The sequence below is a fragment of the Triturus cristatus genome, chromosome 2_1 (genome assembly GCF_964204655.1).
Source record: "Triturus cristatus chromosome 2_1, aTriCri1.1, whole genome shotgun sequence".
Classification (NCBI taxonomy): domain Eukaryota; kingdom Metazoa; phylum Chordata; class Amphibia; order Caudata; family Salamandridae; genus Triturus; species Triturus cristatus.
In genome coordinates this window covers 114,991,114-115,008,138 of record NC_140581.1, presented here as the reverse complement: position 1 = coordinate 115,008,138, position 17,025 = coordinate 114,991,114, and the positions used below count along the sequence as shown (strand labels likewise).

Sequence of the window (17,025 nt, the reverse complement as noted above, 5' to 3'; positions counted from 1 at the left end):
CATAAAAATCCTTGCCACCCCAAGAACGCTCGTCTGTGTCTTGATGGGCCCAGTTTTTAAACAGAGTACTTCTTCCATTGACATAGAAGGACCCCAAAGGTAAAGAGCTAATATTACTACAGTGAGCAGCCGGGCCCCAACTTAGTATGTGATCGACTATTCTGTAGTCCCTAAAATTTACCACCACACAGTCGCCTACTGCATTCTTTTGCCTATTCCCTAGCCACCTTACCCTTCTTACATGCAAAATTTCCCCCTGTACGTCCCTCGGCAATGGCTTGTTATTCAGCCAATGCGTGACTGTTTTTAAGCTCGTCATGCAATTCTGTATAACCAGGTTTTAACTTTGGGACCCCCGTGAGTATGATGACATATGGGGCCGCCTCTGGGGGGAAATTTATACAAGACCCGTTATTAACAGGTTTAATAGAAGGTGTTTCTCTAGGTTGGGGCGGGCCCAACAAATTGTGCGGTAGCGCCAAGTTTGCAGAGGCTATGTTCGAAAGAAGGCTTGTGTGTGTTCTATCGCTATGTGAGTGGTTCGGGATTGGCAATAATGATGGTCTTATGTTAACATTAGAGGGCCCTGCTATGGAATTATCCAATGGGGTGGTAGGCGTAATTTTATTAGGCTGCTCTTCTTCAGTAGTTTTAGTTATTTGTGCAGTCAATGGGTTTATACTCATTGACTCTGTGACCAAATTATTGGTCAGTGGTGGTAAGAGTGTTGCCTACCCCTCCCCCCCTTAGCTTCACTAGAGAAACGACTTTATCCAACCAGGGGGTACCTGTGTATCCAATACTTGGTCCCTACTATCTTCTGCAGCTACAACATCTGGGTAGTTAGAGACCAGACGATTTCTGGCCTTTTTATACCCAGGTTGCCTCTTACTGTTCCCCTTTTTCTTGACAGCTCGTATCTTAACCCCTTTGCCGTTTACATCTGTGCCACTAATGGGAGGTCTGTACAGAAGTAATGATTGTCAGCGGGGTCTCCAGAGGCAAATCATGATTGGTCGTCGACATATTGGTATCAGGCGCCGAAAATTGGCTCAATTGAGGGGTTAATGAGAGCCGTCTCTCAGTGCGCTCAATTTCATTTGAAACTTCACCGATAGCCTTGTGCAACATTCTATCAATTGCGGTCTGCTGCGCTGGTACTTTGGGGGGTGGGGGAGGTTCCTTTTCAGTTGCTCATTTGTCTTAAGTTTAGATGGCCCTTGGTGCTCAATTTGGCAGATCGAGTTTGTACTTTTGCAGCCATTCTACTTATGCACTATAATATCAGTGTCTCTGCGTAACTTAAAGCTGGGTGATCCCTTACAATAAGCTTCCAGGGGGCCCAATTATCGAATGTTAACCCTCTATTTTTTGACAGCAAAGCAGTACCTTGGTGAGCTCTCTGCAGCCTCTTCTGGATGTAGAAAGGGTGGCCCAGCCCTTTGCCCGGGCTTAGCCCGGCGCCACCCGCGCGGCGGGGGGCGTTCCCTTCACTTCCCTGTGGCAGCTGGGTGATGTAGTCACCAGCTGCAGCCGTTGCCCTCACGGCGCTGGTGCTGGTGAAAGCGAAGCTGTTCCCCGCACGGCGCTGGTAGGAGTGAAGCCGTTGCCCTCACAGCGTGATCAGGTAGGAGAACCTGTGAGCCCCCAGAGCATTCGGCGCTCCCTTCACTTAAGGCGCCTCTGGGCGCGTCGATGGCGTCACTGGTGCGCCGGTCCCTGTGGCAGCTGGGTGATGTAGTCACCAGCTGCAGCCGTTGCGCTCACGGCGCTGGTTCTGGTGAAAGTGAAGCCGTTCCCCTCACGGCGCTGGTAGGAGTGAAGCCGTTGCCCTCACAGCGTGATCAGGTAGGAGAACCTGTGAGCCCCCAGAGCGTTCGGCGCTCCCTTCACTTAAGGCGCCTCTGGGCGCGTCGATGGCGTCAAGTGCAATATCATGCTAGCAACAAAGGGGACTCGACTCTGTGTTTCCAACTGCGCATGTGTCAGGCGGAGGCTTCTTCAGCCCACCTCGCACATTCACAGTACATAGCAGACATGAAGCACTTTGTGATAATCTTTCTCGCCTATATCTTTTCCATATTCCTATTTCCCTCTCCTTTGGAATCTTCCGTTTCCCCCTCCGCATTACTTTGAATGTTCCTTAGAACGTTCTGTGAACATTCTACTGTAAGCTCCTTGAGTTAAACTGCCGCTGTGTTGGGCAATGGATGTCGACAAATAAAACTTCTGAAACTTACCTTGATTTCAACCTTATTTCACACTTGTCTGGGGCAGTGTAGCAGCATGTCGGCTAATGAGGCTTCGGTGGGGTTTGTCACTCTTCATCCCGATATCCTATCAGATGGCAGGATAGAGGCGGGCTCGCCTCCAACCCTATCCTGGCATCTGATATGGCAGCAACTCGCTTTCCAGGCCAGGTTAAGCAAAAGCCATCACTCATGACAGCTTCCTCTTGTTTGGACTGGCGGGCAGTTTGTGTGATGCTGAATCCAGGAGCAAGAATCACAGAGTGGTCGACGAGAGTCCAGAGGTAAAATAACTTGCGTGTGAGGCCTGCATGATTGTGGGGAGCAGTGTGGGACCTGGGGAGAGCTGAGGGACAGGAGAGAGCCCTAACATTTATTGTGCACATCGCAGTGCTCTCAGATTACCATCCCCGAGAGAAAATTAGGGTTGCAATTGCCAACTCGGAAACAATATTTACAGAAGGCCAAGGCAAGTGTTTCTTAAACTCAGGCTGCTCCAGGTGAATTTGCCAAGAAGGCCTTGTTCCTAACATTATGTGGGAGACCAATGTAATAGAAACTCATTTTGCAGTGACAAATTTGGCTGATGGGAACTCGGTGCCTTAGTCTAATTCACGTAAAAGTTGTATCATTAAACACAACGCTGTGATCGACTAGTTGGTGGGACCTCCTGGATGGCAAATGTAATTTTAACAAATTAGACTGTTGTTTGTGTGTGTGATCTCCCTTGATGCACAGTTTTGGGAAAGTATACTCTTAGTGTGATGTAAAAATATTAATGGCTCAGTGCTTCCAAATCTGTTGTAGTGAGCTAAATCATCTGGGTTACCTAGGTAGCAGTACTAACAAAACACAATTTTAAATAATCGAATGCAGAGATAAAGAGCATTATTGAGAGTCAAAGTGAAATACAGTCGACTGCACAGTGACCGCGCTCCCGAGTGTAAAGTGACTCACCCACTCCAAGGTTCAGTTATCCCACATTCCTGCTGTCTTAAAACAGTCCCACGGATGCCATTTACCACTTCACTTTTCCCCGCACAGCATATTTCTCTCCCCTAATTTTAATCACACTTAAACAAGCCTATTCTCTCCTCCAGCTCGAACTCATGTCTCTTTCTGGCATATGGTGCGTCCAGGAGAGACAGGCAGGCATGGCCTTGAACCCTCTGCAGTCAGCTGTTATCTTCTACCCAGGCCCAGTACTCAGTTTTTCAACTTCAAGAAAACCTCTTAACCTCTGCGCTTTCTGCAATTAGCATATTTAATGGATGTTCTCGCCCGAGGTGGAAGTGGAAGCTTTGTGTAGCTCTGTTTTCGAATGCACTCTCCCAGTTTGCTCTTGCATTTTATTGCACATGTTGGACGACAATTCTTTCTAAGCATGACAGTAGCATGTAAAGACAATTTGGAAGTGGTCTCATCCCGTTGAACAAGTTACTTACCTTCGGTAACGATGTATCTGTAAGAAACATTAGTTAGTTAGATTCCTCACCTTAGAATATCCCCAGGCGTCAGACTGGATCCGGAAGAATTTGTCGTCAGCAATACCCCTTGCGTGTCGCTAGGCGTCGTCTGCGGCTCCGCGTCCATTGTCGGCGTCGTGCGCCGGAATGACGTCGGAGTACTTAGACGCCGCCCTCGCGTGCTGACGTCAGTTCTTGTACATAGCTTTCCGCGCCAGGAACGCAGAGCCATGCAAAGACCGACACTGGTGCCAAAAATAAAATCTAGGGGCCTGAAAAGGATAACCTTAACCCTAGATGTCAGTTCGCAGAACGGGGAGGATGGGTGGGTCGGTGAGGAATCTAACTAAATAATGTTTCTTACAGATACATCGTTACCGAAGGTAAGTAACTTGTTCATCTGAAAGAAACACGTTAGTTAGATTCCTCACCTTAGAATAGATACCCAAGCAATACCATCCCCGGTGGTGGGTCTGCGAACCAAGATCACACCAGAAAGTCCTGGAGGACAGAACGGCCAAAGAAGCCATCCCTCCGGACTTGGCTGTCAAGGCAATAATGCCTGGCAAACGTGTGAAGCGAAGCCCAGGTTGCCGCCTGACAGATGTCCTGCAAAGGGACACCCCGTCCCAAAGCAGTGGTAGCCGCCGTGGCCCGAGTAGAATGGGTGCGCAGCCCAACAGGAGGGTCCTTTTTTGCCAAGGAGTAACAACTTTTGATGCACAAAACGACCCACCGAGAGATGGTCCGTTTGCGCACAGCTTTCCCCTTCTTAGCACCCACGTATCCAACGAAAAGTTGGTCGTCCACCCGGAACTGCTTTGTGCGGTCCAGATAAAAGGAGAGCGCACGTTTTGGGTCCAGACGGTGGAGCCTCTCTTCCTCTGTGGAAGGATGCGGAGGCGGAAAGAAGGTGGGCAAGGTGACAGACTGCCCAAGATGAAATGGAGTCACCACTTTCGGAAGAAAGGAGGGACGAGGCCGAAGGACAACCTTGTCCGGATGAACAGAGAGAAAAGGAGGTTTTGGAGCTCACTCACCCGTCTAGCCGAGGTGATGGCTACCAGAAAAGCAGTCTTAAGCGTCAGCAGACGAAGAGGACAATTATGAAGAGGCTCAAAGGGAGCGCACATTAGAAATGTGAGAACAATATTCAAGTCCCACTGAGGCATTACAAAAGGGACAGGAGTGAATGTGTGAGTAATGCCTTTTAGAAAGCGTGCAACTACAGGGGACTTGAAAAGAGAAGGCTGATCAGGAAGCCGCAAGACGGCAGAGATGGCAGCAAGATAACCTTTCAGGGTGCCCAGGGCAGAGCCCTGCCGGGCCAAAGAAAGAAGAAACAGTAGAACCTCAGAAAGAGGGGCGGAAAGGGGATCCACAGCCTTTGCTGTGCACCATGCCACAAATTTGTTCCACCGGCAGGCGTATACCGTCTTTGTGGAGGGACGCCTGGCTGCCAGAATGATATCACAGACTTCAGGAGGCAAGTCAAATGGCATCAACTGCCGCCGCTCAATCTCCACGCATGGAGGTGGAGGCTGGACAGGTTCGGGTGGAGGACCGTCCCCTGCTGCTGCGACAGAAGATCCTCCCGAAGGGGCAGACGTATCGGAGGATCGGTCAACATACTGAGTAGCTCGGGATACCAGTACCTTCGTGCCCAATCCGGAGCCACCAAGATGACTCGGGCCCGGTCGTGCCTGATCTTTCTTCAGCACTCTGGGCAGAAGTGGTATAGGCGGAAAGGCGTACAACAGACCGCAACTCCACTCGTGACGAAAAGCGTCGCCGAGCGAGTGCCGCCTTGGAAATTCCAACGCGCAGAACTGCTGACATTGCGCGTTCTCTTCGGTGGCGAATAGATCTAACCAAGGCTCTCCCCACTGCTGAAAGAGACCTTGCGCCGCTTCGGAGTTCAGACGCCATTCGTGATCCATCATGCACCGGCGGCTGAGTTCATCTGCTCTGGCGTTCAGAGAGCCCGCCAGATGTTGAACCACTAGGGTGACGCCCTGGTGTTCCAGCCACGTCCAGAGGCGCAGAGCCTCCTGACAAAGGGTCCACGATCCCACCCCGCCCTGTTTGTTGCAATACCACATGGCGGTGGTGTTGTCCGTGAACACCTGCACGACACTTCCCCTGACTGAGGGAAGGAAGGCTTTCAGTGCAAGTCGGATCGCTCTCAACTCCAACAGGTTGATGTGGAGACGAGACTCCGCCGGAGACCAGAGGCCTCTGATCTCCGCCTCCCCCATATGGCCACCCCATCCAAGGAGGGACGCATCCGTCACTACGACATGCTCCGGTTGGGGAAGGGAGAGGCTCTTGCCCTTGACCCAATCGCGGTCAGTGAGCCACCACTGCAACTGCTGTGCAGTGCCCTCCGAGATCAAGACATGGTCGGACAGGTTGCCGTGATGCTGGGCCCACTGAAACTTCAGGTCCCACTGCAGAGCCCGCATGCACCGCCTGGCGTGATGCACTAGTAGGATGCAGGAGGCCATCAGCCCCAGAAGCCACAACACTAGCCTGACCGAAACCCAGGATAGAGGCCGAAAGATGGGAATCAGGGCCTGAATATCCCGGACCCGCTGTTCCGGCGGATAGACCCGGAACTGCGCCGAATCGAGAACCGCTCCGATGAAGAGGAGCTTCTGAGAGGGACTTCGGCACGTTGATGGAAAATCCCAGCAAATGCAGGAGAGCCGCCGTAGTCTGGAGGTGGGAGACGACTGCCTGGGGCGAGCCCGCCTTCAACAACCAGTCGTCGAGATAGGGGGGAAGACTGGAACCCCTGATCTGCACAGATGAGCTGCGACCACCGCCATCACTTTCGTTAACACCCGAGGGGCACTGGTGAGGCCGAAGGGGAGCACGGTAAACTGAAAGTGCTCTTGACCCACCGTGAACCGCAGGTAATGCCGGTGGGCAGGCAGGACGGGGATGTGGAAATATGCGTCCTGCAAGTCCAACGCGCTCGACGGCCCCCTTGGCCAAGAGGGCGAAACTTCCTCGTGGAGAAGATTCAAATGATCCCCCGAGATACGGTGGTGCTGCGGTGGCATGGCTGGAGGGGTAGTCTCGAAGGGGAGGGAGTAGCCCCTTCGGACGATTTGCAGCACCCACCTGTCCGATGTGATGGACCGCCAGTGGAGCAGGAGATGGCGAACTCTGCCGCCCACTGGCGTGGAATGGGCCTGAAAGCTCGGACTAGGAAGGCTTTGAGGCAGATGCTGCCGGGGTGGATGTGGGCTGACCTAGTCGTCCTCCAGAACCGCCTCGGCGGAAACCACGTCCGCGCGCAGGTTGGTTCTGCGGCTGGTGGCTAGGCGGACGTGAGGAGGCACCCCTTCCTTGGCCATGAAAGGGGCGAAAGGCGGAAGTTTGCGACCGCGGGGCCGAGAGGCCCAAGGACTTGGCCGTAGCCCGGGAGTCCTTAAAGCGATTCAGCGCACTGTCCGCTTTCTCGCCGAAAAGGCGAGCGCCATCAAAGGGCATGTCCATGAGAGTGCTCTGGACATCGCCCGAAAAGGACGTGGACCGCAGCCAGGCGTGACGTCTAAGCGCCACTGTGGTAGAAATCGCCCTACCCAGCGAGTCCGTAGTGTCAAGCCCACATCGGATAGCATGTCGCGCTGCATCCCTCCCATCGGCCAGAGCCTGGGTAAGTCGTGTCTGGACCTCCTCCGGACACAGGGGCAGCACGTCCTCCACCGTATCCCACAGAGAGTGGGAATAACAGTCCAAGAGACAGGCGGTGTTCAAAGACCGCAGGCCCAAAACTAAGGGAGGAGAACAGCTTTTTGCCGAACTGTTCCAGTCTCTTGGAATCCCGGTCCAGCGGAGCGGTCGGGAAGGAGGATTGGGAGGTAGATGCCTGGATAACCAGGCTCTCGGGGGTAGGGTGTTGGGACAGAAAACTGGGGTCGCCCGGAGCAGGGCGGTGGCGTCTGGCGACGTTCCCGTCCACAGGAGGAACTGTGGAGGGCTTGGACCAGGTGCCCTGCAGAACATCAGTGAGGGCCTCATTGAATGGCAGCAGAGGCTCATTGGAGCTTGCTGCAGACTGAAGCACCTCAGTGAGGACGTTAGTCCTCACAGCCACGGCAGGTAGCTCGAGCCCAAGGGCTGCGGCCGCCTTGCGCAGCACCACAGAGAAAGCAGCACCCTCCTCCGAAGCCACAGTCGGAGGAGAGATGAATCCAGTGTCTGGAGAGGTATCCAGACCACTGGCCTCCCCCAGTTCATCTGCCCAGTCCTGTGACAGTTGAGTCTGAATGGCCATAGGATCCTCGGATCCCTCCCATTCACCCCCATCATCCGATTCCTGGTATGCAGGAGGAAGGATCGGAGCCGGGCGATAGACATAATGTGTCTCTAGCGGCGCCGAACGCGGCGTCCATCGACGCCGTAACGGCGCCGGGCCCGGAGCGGGGCTGAACTGGGGCTCGACGGCGAGCAGAGCCGGCGTCGGAGGTGGTACCGGTGTCGACACCGGCGGAGGCGTGACGAGGTCGACCGGCGTCGGCGGGGACTCGGGAACGGGTCCCTCGGGCACTTGCGGCGTCGAGGCCGGAGCCGTCGACGGCGCCGGAGCCGCCGGCAGGCAAGGTTGCCCAGTCGGGTCCGCGGGGCCCGAAGGCGCGCCAGCGGGCGTCGACGGCGGAGCCAGGTTCCTCATGGCCGAGAGGAAGGCACTGACTTCCGCCGGCGTCGCGTCAGTCCCAGGGACCGGCGGGTATGGGGACTTGCGCGGCACCTGCGGCTCCGCTGGAGCCGCGGGGGTGGAACCACCCTGACCCTCAGCCGAGTCGCGCGACCGGCGAGGGGAGTCCAAAAAGCGGTGTCGCCTCTTGGACTTCTTGGAGTGCTTCGACTTACCCGAAGATTTGGAGCCAGACGATCGATGATGACGTCAGCTGCGGCTCCGCGACCGATCCTTGGACCACCACCTGGACCGGGATCGAGAGGGGCGCGGAGCCGAGTGGCGAAGCTCGAGAAGCTTACGGGACCGCTCCCGTCTAGCCTTCGAGGTCAGGGCCTTGCAGTCCGAACACGACTCTGCGTCGTGGTCGAGGCCCAAGCAGTAAAGGCACCGGCGGTGATGGTCCGTAACCGACATCAAGCGGTTGCAGTCAGCACAGGCTTTAAAACCAGGCATCCTACCGGCACCGGAGTCGAGACAAGATCAAAAAGGATCGAAAAAAGTTAGTCAAAAAGTGACTAAAGGGGTAGCTCTCCCGGATCTGCGCTTACTGGCGCGGAAAAAAAAGAAGAACTGACGTCAGCGCGCGAGGGCGGCGTCCAAGTACTCCGACGACGTCATTCCGGCGCACGACGCCGACGACGGACGCGGAGCCGCAGACGACGCCTAGCGACGCCTGGGGATATTCTTAGGTGAGGAATCTAACTAACGTGTTTCTTTCAGATTTACTCCTTGCAAGTGGCATGTGGGACTTCGGTCTGCACAGGCACTCAAAACAGATGTGGATGGCATGTATGGAGGATGAAAGGTGCTTCAGACCCAAGCAGGAGCCAGCACATGCCTCGCTACCAGGGCGTACACTGTGAGATGTGCACTGGAAATAATTTCCAAAGCCAGAGAAAACAAGTATTATTGATATAGGTAACTGGTGGCAAATGCTAAGTCCAATCAGCAGTTTTAGAGTGGAAATCTTTCCAATGTATAGATGGCTAATGTCTCTTGCGTGAATATATCATTTTTAATTGAAAGCAAAGTGTGTTAGATTACACCTTATAGATGTAGCATCTTGAACACCCACGATTACATTTTTTTAAAATAACTATACTTGTTCTTTTTAAGGAAACGCTTTAGGTAAAATGCCTGTCTGTCTAATCCTAATATCTGTGAAGTACTGCAAAGTCTGCAAGGCCCTGGACAGAATAGCAGTAGTTGCAGCTGCAATGATCCCTGTGCTTTGCATCAAATTAAAAACACACAGGAACAATTTGTGTAATTAAATCAAACCCTGAGTGGCTGAAGGCCTTCAAGCCCCCAAAATCAGTGCAAAGCATCAGGGCACTGGGCAATTATTAGATGGTTTGGGGGTGGGGCTCATCAGGGGTAACTTCGATCTTAAATTTGCACCTCACCACTTTTCAAATCCACCCGCCGTCACTGTGTAATATACTGATGTCCAGGTACAGTACACCAGATGACACTGAATGCTCCAAATAGAGTACAGAAAGAGGAAATGGGGGATTCGGTCTCCTTGGTACAACTCCTGTGGGAAGTAGGGAAAGTAACACAGAGGAGTCTGATAATGAGGGACTACACCTTTACAAAAAGGTAGCAAGTGGAGGAGCAATGTAAACTAGAACTGCATACCAAGTCCCTAACGCAGAAATACAATGCAAACTTTACACCACTTAGAAGAAAGCTTGAGGCAGAAAAACGTGCCTCAAATGCGCCACTTATCTCAGCAGCAGAAAAAGGTTTGCTAAAACTTAAACAGCGACTATGAACACGGTGAGATGGCTGGGAGGTTACTCGCTTTGCAGTTCAAGGTAACGGTATCATAATACCTCCTGGTGAATCATGTCAGGAAGAGGAATTTGCCAACTTACTTAGAAGGCATTACAGGCGCCCTTATGTCTTTTTAAGAGACAGTCACCCTTGGAACAGTTACTCTAAGTTTTTGGGGAGGATTTTAATGAATGGTTCCATTATGGCAATGGTTACGCAAAATGTTTATGCATACCTACAAACATATGAGCCTGCGGGTGTTAAATGCATTTAGCACGCAAACCCCCACCCAACCCTTCAGCCTACACCAAACACATCCCTAAATATACGTAAATGAAGATGGCCACTTACTTTTCTTATATAAAATCTTAATCCTTTCCCTTTTGCCAGCAATGTTCCCAAGTGTGCTCTGTATCCTCATCAAGCCATCTGCAATCTAGAAAAAGAACAGATAAAAAAAAAGATAATCACTGCGGGAACAAATGTGAACTTGAAGAAAACAAACTACAAGAGTCAACTATCCAAAATAGTTATTAAACATGGTGAGATTGTATTTGTAATAAAAGTACAAATCTTTTAAAACACATCTCGACTATGGACACTGTTTTAAACATTTTTTTGTAAAAACATCTAGTTTTTTCTTATTACAACTATCTGTTAGACTTGGGGGTCTCCGGTTGGCGCAAGGTTGCCCTTGTGTCAAGCAGGAACCCTCTCCTCTACGTCAGGGCGCAGGATAACCCCTTGTGAATGACCCTTGCTCACCCTCTAGGTGCGTGGCGTGAGCAGCCAAGGCGATTCCTCAGGCGTTGTTGGTTAAGCACTTACAATCACACACACAGTAAATACATCAATCCCCCCAGAAACGGACACCAGCCTTGGATAGGTAGAAAAATACGCTTCTTTATGTAAAAATAGGTATATATATCTCAGCAGACTTATCACAAGACCAATAACGTTTTCGCTATGCCGCCAGGTTATAAAGCAGGCAAATGTTCTTTGTTCGTAGCTTCAAATGGATACTTTGTAGTCTCTTGCAGATGTTACTTGTGGTTCCAGTACTCACAGAGATCGGCTCCTGCGAACGGGGAAATAAGGCGTTGCGGGCCCCGAGCCCGATACTGGAACTTCTTCAGTGATGTGGAGAGTCGGCACAGGTCGGTGCGACTCTCAGCTTGGGAAGTGGTCTTGGGTCCTCGATCAGCGGGTGTGGACAGGTAGGCAGGCGCGGCCAGCGACCCTCAGCACGGCGGTGCAGGGTGGGTCTCCACAGCAGGGGCGGCGCGGCCTGAGGTGTCCGGGGATAGCGAAGCGGGGTCACAGGGCACGGTCGGTGCAGCTGGATGACCCGGCGTAGATCACAGTCGTCGGACGGTTTCCGGCCGGAGGGGTGATAGCGCGTTCAGCGCGCTCCAGTGGCAGGCGGTGACAGGGGTGCAGGCAACCTAGCCCGGGGACAGAGAGCGGCTCCGGACGGAGCGGGGCTCTCACGGGGTTGTGGCAGGCGAGCTCCTGAGTGTCACGGCCCTAGGAGGGGCGTTGAGGGGCGCAGTCTCTTTCCAGCGGGATGCACACACGGCTCGGATTGGAGGACGAGCAAAAGCACAGAGAACCCACTGGTCCTGGGGTTCAGTTCAGGGGGCAAGCTCAGATCAAGCCCTTGGAGAATGTTTAAAGCACAAAGCAGCAAGGTCTTTTCAGTAGTCTCTTCCTCTCCTTTCTCAGCAAGGCAAGCAGCAGGCCAGCTCCTCCAGCGTCTCCTTCTCCTTCTAGTCGGGCAGAGGTTCTTTGTGGTAAAACAGGATTCTGATTTCTTAGGAGCCAGGCTCCTACTTTTATACCACGATTCTTTTGTTCTTTAGCGCCAGGGGGCCTGGGCCTGGCTCAGTCCAGTTCTGGAGCACTTTGTTATGGTGACTCTGCTCTTTCCTTTCAGCAGCAGGGCAGAGACATCAGCCGCCCCACAGGGGGCGGTGCCGGCTTTGTGGTGGCAGAGCACAGGTCTATTCAAGAGTCAAGGTGTACTCCTCCCACCCATCCTGGGGTCATCTCCCTACCCACCACCTGGCAGCCAACCTGTCTCTGGGGATTCCCCAACCCTGCTCCTTACTGTTGCTAGGCAGAACACACACACACACAGCAGAGGCGGACTGAAATGGTCAGGTCAGTAAATACTAACTTTCTAAAAGTAGTATTTACAAACCCAGGATATTAAAATAAACTTGACTACAAGAAGTATTTTATTATTCTGAGTTCAGGCATACTAAGCTTGACATTCTACCATGCTCTCTGAGTCCACTGGGGTCACAGCGTGTAGTGACTCCAGCAGCCCATTCTGGCCTATGGAGAGCAGGTAGCCTTCAATAGTGAAGAACGAAAATGGCTGTAATTCACTACTAAGACATGCCACACACATCAGGGCATGTCCTACCTTATGCCTACAATGCACCCTGCCCGTGGGCCTACCAGAGGGGTGGCTAATATGTAGGTAAGGGAAGGTTTAGGGACTGGCAAGTGGGGGCACTTGCGCAGTCAGCGCGACGGTCCCAGACCGCGCACAGGGTCTGCGGTGGCAGACCCTAGGCACATTTTACACGGCCGCTTTCTGTGGGTGGCGCAACCAGCGCTGCAAGCCCACCAGCAGCATTGGCATTCACAAGCCCTGGCACCCCTGGTGCACTTTACTGGGGACTGACAGTGAATCCAATAAACCAATCAGGAACATCAATTACAGGTACACTTTACCTAGGGAGCACTTGCACTGCGGCACGGATTAGCCGTGGCGCAGTGCCCTGAGCGGACAACACCAGCAAAACAATCGAGGCACACCATCAAAAAGTGGAAGGGAAACTCACGCCAAGGTGCCAGGTCTAACACGTGTCCCCTCCAGCTGAAATGTGGGGAGAACTACCCTTGCCCAGGGGGTTCCTCGTCACTAAGGCGGAAATACCTGGACAGACCGTCAGCGTTGGCGTGATCTGTACCAGGACGGTGTTCCACCGTAAAGTCCATACCCTGTAGGGAGATGGACCACCTCAACAGTTTCGGGTTCTCACCCCTCATTTGCATCAACCATCTGAGGGGCCTGTGGTCCGTCTGAACCCGGAAGTGAGACCCAAACAAGTAGGGTCTTAGCTTCTTCAGCGCCCAGACCACAGCAAATGCTTCTCGCTCAATTGCACTCCACCTACTTTCCCGTGGAAGTAACCTCCTACTGATGAAGGCTACGGGTTAGTCCCAGCCCTCCTCAGTCATCTGTGAGAGAACAGCCCCTACACCATGCTCTGAAGCGTCTGTCTGCACTAGGAATTCCTTGGAGAAGTCAGGGGCCAAAAGCACGGGCGCCGTGCACATGGCAGTCTTCAGGGTGTCGAAAGCTTTCTGACAGGTGTCAGTCCAGATCACGTTCCGGGGCTGCTTCTTGGAAGTCAGCTCTGTCAAGGGGGCAACGATCGTTCCATAGCCCTTGACAAACCTCCTGTAGTACCCAGTGAGCCCCAGGAAGGCCCTCACTGCGGTCTGCGTCTTGGGGGGTTCCCAAGCTGGGATGGTCTCAATTTTGGGTTGCAAGGGTGCCACCTTGCCACTCCCCACTTGGTGTCCCAAGTACACCACAGAACCCTGCCCGATCTGGCACTTGCTTGCCTTGATCGTGAGGCCTGCTCGGCGCAGAGCCATCAACACTTCCCAGAGGTGGCGCAGGTGTTCGGGCCAGGTGGCACTGAACACTGCGATGTCATCCAGGTAGGCGGCACTGAACGCATCCAGCCCAACCAGTACCTGGTTGACCAACCTCTGAAAGGTGGCAGGGGCATTCTTCATTCCAAATGGCATGACTCGGAACTGGAAGTGCCCATCTGGTGTAGAGAATGCTGACCTCTCTTTGGCCCCATCGGTCAAGGCGATCTGCCAGTACCCAGACGTTAAATCAAACGTGCTGAGGAACCGGGCAGCCCCCAGCCGATCAATGAGCTCATCAGCTCTGGGGATGGGGTGCGCGTCAGTCTTAGTTACTGAATTGAGTCCTCTGTAGTCCACACAGAACCGGAGTTCAGGTGTGGCTCCCGGCGTAGCAGCTTTGGGGACCAAGACCACGGGGCTGGACCAAGGACTGCTGGAGGACTCAACCACCCCTAGCGCAAGCATTTTGGAGACCTCCTCCTTGATGCAAGCTCTGACCAGGTCTAACACTATCCATTTAAAATGCCTCTTGTTTTAAACGGATATGAAAGGCTGAGACCCAAAGTGGTTTAATAATATAAAATGTTCTTTGTCACTGCACCCTATATTTCAAGGAAGGTGCTCATTGCTCTGTTCGAGTACAACAAACCAGCACAAAGGCACGATGTTACTTTTATTTGGTATTAAAATTGCGCACAATTGGAATGGCACCCATCAAGCATTTGGTAGCCCATGGATGATTTTCAAACAGGTCCTTATTTTCAATCACAGACGAGAGCATTAGTAAGCTTATTCTTCAGGTGTGCTGTCAGCTGGGTAAGGAATTTGACTTTGTTTGATGAATGTGTCAGACTCAGAGGTAGCTGTTTTGCAGGGTAAGACCACAGGGCTGTACTAAGGTAGGTAGCTAGTGGAGGTTGGCTGCACACTCAGGCAGTGACAGGTGTGTGATCACAATAAATAACCAAAGCCTTATAGAAGCTACAGAGTAGACTAAATGAACTCACTTTGTTGGCTGCAGTCTGCCTTCCCTGGGAAACCGTACCTCGGTGGAGAGAGAGGCGTTAGGATTACGGAGCGTTCCAAAATACGGAACCGACACTATATTACTAGTGCTCTCCCACCTTGGTCTCAATTTCACCACAGCCTACGAGGGTTGTGTTATTTAACTTTTGGTACCACACATTTTTAGGGTGCTGTACGCGTGGTCACCACTGACACCTCCTTGAGGTTGTGACCACCACCAAAAAAGTGTAGGTAGCCTTATTTTCGGTCCTGAAGAATTGCCAATTAAGAAATATGTTGACCCTTTTAGCACATTAACTCACACACCTAAAGGTGCGTTTCACTGTGGTTTTAATCAGGATGGTGACCATGCTTTATTAAAATAGTTTGGAGTGGATCACCTATCCCCGTTTTAGTTCACTCATTTCACACCTCACACGCACCTACACTAGTCAGCAGCAGGAACCTCTTACACACCTCACCCATCGGCATTGGAAAAAAAGATCTCCGTCAAGAAGGCCCCATTTGGGTGCCTGATCGGGCATTGCACCGCCGGCCCGATAAGGAGCAAGACCCGATGATGAAGCAAGACACCCGCTTGTTGGGTGTGTGAGGGTCTCCTTTCCACAAGGAGTGATCTTCTCTCCTGCGTACTTCAACACCTTCACCTTGGCACCTTTTTGTTATCCTACCACACCCTGCGACACCCCTAGGAACTGCATACCCTTTCTGTTTTCACTGTTTGATGGGCACGTATGCTGGACCTTAATAAATAATAATTAATATTATTTATAAGCCCTCTATCCCTTCTTTTGTTTGAGAGTTCACACGGGCACCTCCAGGAGTTATCGGGTATAGGAAATGGAATCTTAAGCTGCTGAATTTAGCTATTATTGACTGGAACAAATATATTAGGGGGTGAGAAGAAATGGTTGACTGGGTCTACGGATCTGTCAGAGGACCTAAAGTGAACGCTCAGTGGTTGCTGTAGAGGTAACTGCCAGACAAGGAAGTTATGATCTAAAAATATAAAAATACTTTCTTGTTAAATTAAATCTTTCAAAGAATGTCAGGTCTGTGATGGAGAAAAAAAAACCAAAATCACCCTTCTACCAAATAGGTCATGCTGGTTTACAAGCCAAACCAATAAAGGCAGGCGAGTCTAATTTGCCACACTGGTTTCTCTCCAATTGCCCGTTTGTGTTTTATGCCCAGAAATGGCATTCCTAGCTAAACATAAGCACAACCAGAGCCTATAGGTCTCGTGTTTGAGACCTATTGGCTTGGCCAATGATTCTAGCCATGCTGTACAACAACCCTGATGCAGAAAAAAGTCTATGACATAAAACAACCAACAGTATAATTTTGTAGGCTTGAGCACCAACTATGCACATGCCTACAAAATGAAGCAAGCATTTTTTTTGCCAATCCAGATTGGATTAGTAAAAAATTTTAATAAAAAAATTAAATGCTAGTGTGTGGAAGCAACAAAGAGGCAAGGGGGTGGGCGGAGATACGTAGGCTAGGGAAGCAAGAGGAGGGCGTGGCAAAGCAACATGAAGGACACTGAACGGAGAACTGAAATTGACATCAAGTTCAATGTTAAACAATGGCTGCAGCTACCTTATTTGGCTAATCTGCTTTGGCTGCATCCAGGGACAACTAGTAGCTTCTTGACATTTTTTGTGTATACCATTGTTGGAAACGGGTAGCGTGGTGCAGAGCGGGTGGGCCAAACTCCGTAGGAAAAGTGTAAAGCATCCACGCAGTGCGCACAGGGCACACTCCAAAAAGAGACGCTACACAAAATTGTGTAAGAATAACTTTTGTATTGTAGAACACAGGGTAAATTTTAGTTATCTCTATACTGCGCCAATTGGCGCCAGGTCAATATTTACAGGGGATAGTATATACATGGCAGTGCCAATAAGGCCCCTGCCAGAACCATTGTGGCATACAAGACAATAAAGTTAAGTCCATCCGTCTCAATCCTGCAATAAAAACATCAGGGCGCAACATTAGGCCGGAACATCTACAAGGGAAACATCATGACATCCCCATAAGCGTCAACGACATGAATAACCCCTGAGGCAGGATAGCTGTAAGGGGAAAACATTAGGCATCCACCTGTGGG

The 17,025-nt window shown here is 51.7% G+C and overlaps 1 protein-coding gene across 2 annotated transcripts in view; it reads right to left on the bottom strand.

Moving 5' to 3' along the window:
- The window catches only part of DCTN3 (dynactin subunit 3), a 60,917-nt gene that overhangs the window by 30,875 nt on the left and 13,017 nt on the right, over positions 1-17,025 (bottom strand). For both annotated transcript variants that reach the window (XM_085628429.1, XM_085628437.1), the window contains one exon: positions 10,557-10,641. In XM_085628429.1, coding sequence (XP_085484555.1) covers positions 10,557-10,641 — 85 coding nt within the window. The remainder of the gene's footprint in view (positions 1-10,556; positions 10,642-17,025) is intronic.